The sequence below is a fragment of the Passer domesticus genome, chromosome 25 (assembly GCF_036417665.1).
Source record: "Passer domesticus isolate bPasDom1 chromosome 25, bPasDom1.hap1, whole genome shotgun sequence".
Taxonomy (NCBI): domain Eukaryota; kingdom Metazoa; phylum Chordata; class Aves; order Passeriformes; family Passeridae; genus Passer; species Passer domesticus.
Window position 1 is genome coordinate 5,416,172 of NC_087498.1, and position 6,572 is coordinate 5,422,743.

Genomic DNA, 6,572 nt, shown 5'->3' on the forward strand with positions numbered 1-6,572 from the left:
CCGCCCCGCCCACGTCCGGCAGACGTCACGCCGCCCCGCCCCGCGCCGCCCGCGCGTGCGCGGCGCTTCCCGCCAAAAGCGGCGTGAGGGGAGCGGGGTCCCGGGCGCCCGCCCGCCATGAGTGGGACGGTGCTGGCCGGGACCCCCATCGCCGTGGACTTCTGGAGCCTGCGGAAGGCGGCCGGCGCCCGCCTCTTCTTCCTGTCCCACATGCACTCGGATCACACGGTGGGGCTGTCCAGTACCTGGAGCCGCCCGCTGTACTGCTCCCCGCTCACCGCCCGCCTCCTGCACCACCGCCTGCAGGTAGGTGTGTCCCGCCCGCCTCTGCCCTCACCGCCTGGGCATCCTCACCTGTCGCATCCCCACGTGTCTGTCCCAACCCTTGTCATCTGCCCTGCCCTCACGCCTCGGCCCCTGCAGGTGGCGAAGTGCTGGATCCGGCCGCTGGAGGTGGGGCAGAGCCATGTCGTGGGTGAGGTGACGGTGACGCTGATCGACTCCAACCACTGTCCTGGCTCCGTTATGTTCCTCTTTGAGGGCGCCTTCGGCACCATCCTCTACACAGGTACAGGGCAGGTTCCCTCAATCGCAGAATCGCAAAATGGGTTAGGTTGGAAGGGACTGCAGTGGGTCCCCTTCCTCAAGCAGGGTTCCCAGAGCACATGGCACAGACTTGTGACCAGATGGTTCTGAAATGCCCTCCTTGAGGGGAGCTCAGCACCCTGTGTGGACCCTGCCCTGCCACCCCTGTCCTTGCAGGAGATTTCCGCTACACGAGCGCCATGCAGGGCGAGCCGGCGCTCAGGGGCCGCCACATCGACCGCCTGTACCTGGACAACACCCACTGCCACCCCGAGCGCGCCCTGCCCTCGCGGGCGCTGGCCACCCGCCAGGCCGCCCGCCTCATCCGCGCCCACCCGCAGCACCACGTGGTCATCGGTGAGTGCTGCCCTCCCTCCTGCCAGCACGGCCTCAGCTGGCCTTGTGTCCCCTGCCCCGTCCCTGAGCCGCTGCTGCCCCGGCAGGTGTGTACACCCTGGGCAAGGAGGCGCTGCTGGTGGACCTGGCGCTGGAGTTCAGCACGTGGGTGGTGGTGAGCCCCTGGCGCCTGCAGCAGCTGCGGCTGCTGGAGCTGCCGGACGTGTTCACCGCCGAGGAGGGCGCGGGCTGGATCCGCGCCGTGGACGTCGCCGAGATCCGCTGGGACGCGCTGGTGGCCTGGAACGCGCGGCACCCCACCATCGCCATCATCCCCACGGGCAGGCCCGTGAAGGTCACCCACCCCAAGATCCACCTCGTCCCCTACTCGGACCACTCGTCCTTTGAGGAGCTGCGGGAGTTTGTGAAGTGGCTGAAGCCCTGCTCCCTCATTCCCATTGTGAAGGACGACATGTGCCAGGTTTACTTTCAGGAATACCTGAGCTCTGCTCCCCAGGTACTTCCTGACCTCAGAGTCTCAAAGACTGTGCCAGAGGCTGGACAGCAGCAAAGGCGAAGGAGGGGGCAGAAACCCACAAGTCTCTGGAGAAGAGCCCTGGGGAGTTCTGTGCCCCGAGGGGTTGTTTATGACTCCCCAGAGAAAAATACTGACAAACCTGAAGTGTTTACAGATGTTAAGGTTCCTCAGCACTACTGTGAGCCAGCTCTCTGCTCAAAAGAAGGGCACACTTGTCACAGGGGTGACAAGGAAGAGCTGAGTGAGGAACAGCTGGGAGCAGCAGGAGCAGCACTTGTTTTCAATGAACACCATGCAACTGGACTTGCAGAGCAGTATTTACTCACTCCCTTACATGTCCTAAAGCAGTTTTCCTCACAGAAGTTTGATCAGCTGGTAGAAGACTTTCTTCAGAAGAAAGACACGCCCTGAAAAAATTGTGTGACATTGCTGGTGCAAGTGCAGCAGGTAGCAGTGTTTCATTCTCCTCCATGCTGGGTTTCCCATTAGGAAAGAGGAGCTCAGCTCTGGGCCTCTACTTTCTTTACCTCTTTATAGAGGACAAAGAGGAAACTAGAGCCAGTTTGTACTTGAAAACTTACTTATTTCTTTATCTCTACGTCTGCTGTGTCCCCACACTATGCTGGGCACTGTGGTCCCACTGTCTGTGTGCCTTGTGTCCACCTTTGGCAGTGACTTGCCTGTCCCCTGTTAGAAAAGTCACTGAGAGGTTGATTCCAGCAGAGCTGCAGAGGGTGTGAGCTGTCTGCAGCTGAGTAATTAATGGCTGGAATGTGATTAAGGGAGCAAGGGGGAATCTGAGAGCTTCAAAGATTCTCCTTTCTGTAAGTCTGTGATACCTCACTGATTATGAACGGTTAATTCCAAAGTGAACTACAAATCTTCTGTATTGAGGTGCTTTTTAAAAATGCTGCTTAAAGAACTCTAGGAAATGAAGTGCCTTGAAATCCAATAATCTGTTTTCTATCTGTTAATCTACTAATACTTCCAGCTTTTGCATCCAGCCAGCCTACTGCAGCTGGATGTTGTCCTGCTCTCCTGAAAGTGCCATCTCAGTGCTAATTGGTAGTGCTTTTTCAGGTTTGTGGCTAGGAAAAGTAGGAGTTTTGTCTGGGTTCTTGAGTTGTAGGCTTTTCAGAGTGGCTCACTAAATTCTCTGCAGTCTCTTGCACCTGTGAATTCTGTTTGAGTGCAAAGCACTCCTGGGAGCTGCCAGTGTTCTGCCTTCCCATTCTGCCTGCTCTGTCCTGCAGTGGCAAATGGAATGAGAGATAATGAAACATCTGGTGGTGGTGGTAAGTGATTAGTCTGAGCAGCATTGTTTGCAAAGATTGTGAGTGAACAGCAGAACTAGCTCTGTTAGTTAGAGGTTGGGCACTTTCCCACTCTGGATCAGCTGCAGAGCCCTGGCCTGGCACAGCTGGGGAGTGTCTGTAGTGTGACAAAGCCACTGCAGCTGACCATGCAAACAGCACTGCAAATGTTTCAAACTGGCCCCTCACATGGTCACTGGGCAGCTGGAGTGCAAATGGTCACTGGACACTGTCCTGGAGCAACAAACCAGTTTGTTCCTCAGCTCTCTTGATCCTCCTTTTGGTACTGCCTAGGCCAAGTGTTTCAGAGTTTTCTGAACACAGTGTCCTACAGGGCCTTTCTAAGTGGCAGTAGATGGGCTGAATTCCCTGAATTGAGACAGAAAAGGAAGTTGGCTCTTGGAGGAGAGCCAGGCTTTGTGGAAAGCAGAGGTGCCCCTGGATGCAGCAGTCACAAACAGGGCTGTCTGGAGCAGTGAGAGCGCTGACAGCCAGAGTGGGGATGTTTGGAAAGCTGTTTGTTTGGCAAGCAGGAATCCTGACTCCCAGCCCTGTGCTTTCCCAGGCATGGCAGCATCTGTCCCTGTTACATAAGGAGTGCCTGTCCCTGGCTCTGCCTGCCAGCTGCCACGGGGACATTGGAAGTGACACAAGTGTCCTGTGAACTGCACACAGGGCAGCTTGAGCCTCCTGCTGTGGGCCCTGTGTCCTGCTGCTTGGAGTTTTCTGGGTGGATTGTTTCCTAATCCAACTCCACTGCACAGCTCCATCAGGTGGCTGTGAGTGGAGACACCTGCACGTTTTGTAACATGGAAATGACAGTGCTGTGCTTGTAGTGTGCTGGCTGCTGCTGCTGCCTGGGAGATGCAGGCTGTTATTTAAATATTATTGAAATTCAAGTGACTCATTTGACAGGCAGGGGAGTGAAGCACTGCCAGAACTCCCAAATTCCAGGTCCTGCTTTGAACAGCCTCTGCACTGCTGGGAGGAATGCTCACCTTCTGAGTCACTGCTCCACTTGGGCATGTTGCAAATGACCTGGGAGATCTGATGTTCTGTGGCATCCAGCCTTTCCTCTTTCATTCTTATCATCTATTTATTAAAGTCAATGAGGTGGAGAACCTCCTGGTCAGCCTCTGGGCAAAAAGGAGCTGTAAATGGTAATTCTTTACAGGGGTAAATCTGGGCTTTAATCATGCACAAACAAGTGAACATTGCAGGCTTCAGAGTCTGGGGATCTGCATCCCATTTCTGTGTGCTCAGTTAAAGCTGCAGAATAAAATGCTGGCTTCACTTCCTAGAGCTGAAAAGGTAATTCCTGCCACTTGAGGAGGGAATTATCCATCATGCTGAGTCAAGGAAACCTAAAATCTCTGTGGCTTTAAAAGGCAATAGAAGCAGGAGAGACTTGACCAACAGTTTGTTGGAGATCTTTGCCTCAGCACAGCAGGTGCACAAGGCATTTTTGTGCCAAACATTTCTTCCCTGTTAGGTGTTTAAATATTACTTTTGTGTGCTATCCTAAAATGCTGGAAGATAAAATGTGGCCTTGTGGGGAAAATTGGAATTGCTGACTGTTGGGGCTGCTGGGCATCCTTCAGCTTCCCCTGAAGATGGGTTTAGTATGAACCTGGCAGTGCTTGGGTTAATGGTTGCATTCTGTCATCTAAATTAATTTTCAACCTAAAAGATTTCATGAAGTCTCCTGGCAGTAAGTACTCGGCTCTTTCAGGCCTTGTTGTCCCTCACACTTGTCTCCCTGCTCTCCCTGTTCTCCTGGCTGCCAGGGGAGCAGCTGGAGTGTCATGGAGCAGGCTCTGAGCCTGCTGCTCCCAGCTCACCTGCCCTGCTGCCCACAGGTGTGCTTTGCTCAAAGCTGTGACAAGGAGAAGCTGCAGCTCAGGGGATCTCAGGGCTGCATGCCTGGAGCCTTCAGTTATCCTGGCAGGGAACAGAACGTGCTCTGAGCAAAGTCCTCCCAAACCTACACACACAGAGCATGCTCCAGCTGCTTATCTCCGCTCCACAGTTGGGAACCAAGCCCCAGTGGGGAGAAACTGCTCAGCCAAGGCCTTGCAGAGGAACAAGGAACAAGCCGAGTTTCCTTTGGCAAGTTTTCAGTGCTGTTTTACCAAGCTGTGATCAAATTGTGGCATGGTGTGAGGGCAGGTTCTGGAGCAGAGCTGCCTGGGCAGGGTCAATCACTGCACTGTGAACAGCTCAGTTGGCTCTAGCTTTTCCAAACAGCAGGAAAGCAGGAGTGCCCTGTTGATGCTGTGGAGAGGGAAAAAATGCTCTCTAGGTTGTTGTTGAGAGGCTGAGGTGAAACTTGCCTTGCTCCTGTGCTCCACAGAGACCAGTGTGTAATGTCACCTGGCAGGGAACACCCCAGAGCGCTGCTGGGTTGGCTTTCTGACTCTGCTTCCCCAGTTCCAAGGCCAAAAGCACTCCCAACAACTTCTCCCTTCCCTGCTGCAGAGCTGCTCTGTTCCTGCAGCACAGGGGCTTCTCTCCTAGATTAAAAAAACCCCTGCAATGGTGAAAGCTTTCCTTCACCAGAAAATAAATGAGTTTACATAATTACCTGTACGGTGTGTTGTCACTTTGGACTTACTCCAAAGCCTAAGAATCTTAGTGCTTTTTTCTGAAAAGGTACTAGAACATGTTGAAAAGGCTGAGTCCCTTTGATAATCATGTGAGGTGCTGCCTTCAGGTGAGCTTCAGTGAATGTTCTGTGTGTCTGTGATTCCTTCTGCTGAGTTTGGGATGTTTTCCCACAGCCACTGCCGTGCTGAAGTTTTTCTGGTGGCTTTGCCCTTGGCCCAACCCCAGCCTAGGCACAAGCAGCCAGGGGTTGTGCAATAAAACCTTTGGGACAGACCTTGACCAGGAGCCTCAGGCTGGCACTTCCTGAGCAGCTGCTGGGCAAGGTGAGGGTCGTGTTCCCTGGGAGCCTGCAGAGAGCCCTGCCAAGGACTGAGTCCTCCCTGGCTCAGGGTCCAGAGCCCCTGGACAGTGTTTTGCTGGAGGGGTTCACACTTGTGCTGCTGTTCCTGTAAACAGGAGGCTGTCAGAGTTTCTGAGGTTTCCACAGAGTCACAGAATGGGTTAGGTTCCTGCTGTGGGCAGGGACAACTTGCACTACACCAAATTCCACCAAGCTCTGCCCAGCCTGGGCCGCTTCAGGAATGGGGCAGCCACGGCTTCTGTGAATCTGTGCCAAGGCCTTACCACCCTCTGAATAAAGAGTTTTTTCCCAATATCTAATATAAACCTATTCTCAGCCTGAATTTTGGTAAGACTATGTGTAATGTTTATTTTTAAATGCTGTCAACTTTTGCAAGAAAGCCAATAAACATTTCTGTAACAACGGCTTTGGGAAAAGCTGGATTGGAACGCTGTGGAGTTCTTGAGTGGGTGATGGTGACCTGCCCGGCCTGAACCCCTTCTTGGAAGCGCTGAGCCGGCCCAGCTCCCGTGCCAGCGGGGTCAGTGCAGAGCACAGGGCACGGGCTTGTGTCCGCTGGGGCTGGAGTATCTCCAGTCAGGGACACCCGCTCAGGGCCTGTCCCGCTCGGTTCCCGGTGCTGTCCCGTTGGGTTCCCCGGTCCCACTCGGTTCTTGGCCCTGTCCCGCTGGGTCCCGGCCCGGTCCCGGCTCTGTCCCGTTGGGTTCCCCGGTCCCGCTGGGTCCCGGCCCGGTTCCGTTCGGTTCCTGGCCCTGTCCCGTTGGGTTCCCGAGCCCAGTCCCACTCGGTTCCCAGGTCCCGTTCCTCTCCCCGGTCCCGCTCGGTCCCGGCC

General features: G+C 54.7%; 1 protein-coding gene across 1 annotated transcript; it reads left to right on the forward strand.

Annotated features, from left to right (window-relative positions):
* Window positions 1–48: 48 nt before the first annotated feature.
* On the forward strand, window positions 49–6,168 carry DCLRE1B (DNA cross-link repair 1B). Its single transcript, XM_064399288.1, has 4 exons — window positions 49–306; window positions 424–568; window positions 763–942; window positions 1,029–6,168. The coding sequence occupies exons 1-4, from the start codon at window positions 118–120 to the stop codon at window positions 1,868–1,870; spliced, it is 1,356 nt and encodes a 451-aa protein (XP_064255358.1). The 5' UTR covers window positions 49–117; the 3' UTR covers window positions 1,871–6,168.
* Window positions 6,169–6,572: the final 404 nt, after the last annotated feature.

Coding starts and splice junctions, on each gene's coding strand:
- DCLRE1B (XM_064399288.1), top strand. CDS start 118: ATGAGTGGGACGGTGCTGGCCGGGACCCCCATCGCCGTGGACTTCTGG. Junction 569..762: donor CGGCACCATCCTCTACACAG/GTACAGGGCAGG, acceptor CTGTCCTTGCAG/GAGATTTCCGCTACACGAGC. Junction 943..1,028: donor GCAGCACCACGTGGTCATCG/GTGAGTGCTGCC, acceptor CTGCCCCGGCAG/GTGTGTACACCCTGGGCAAG.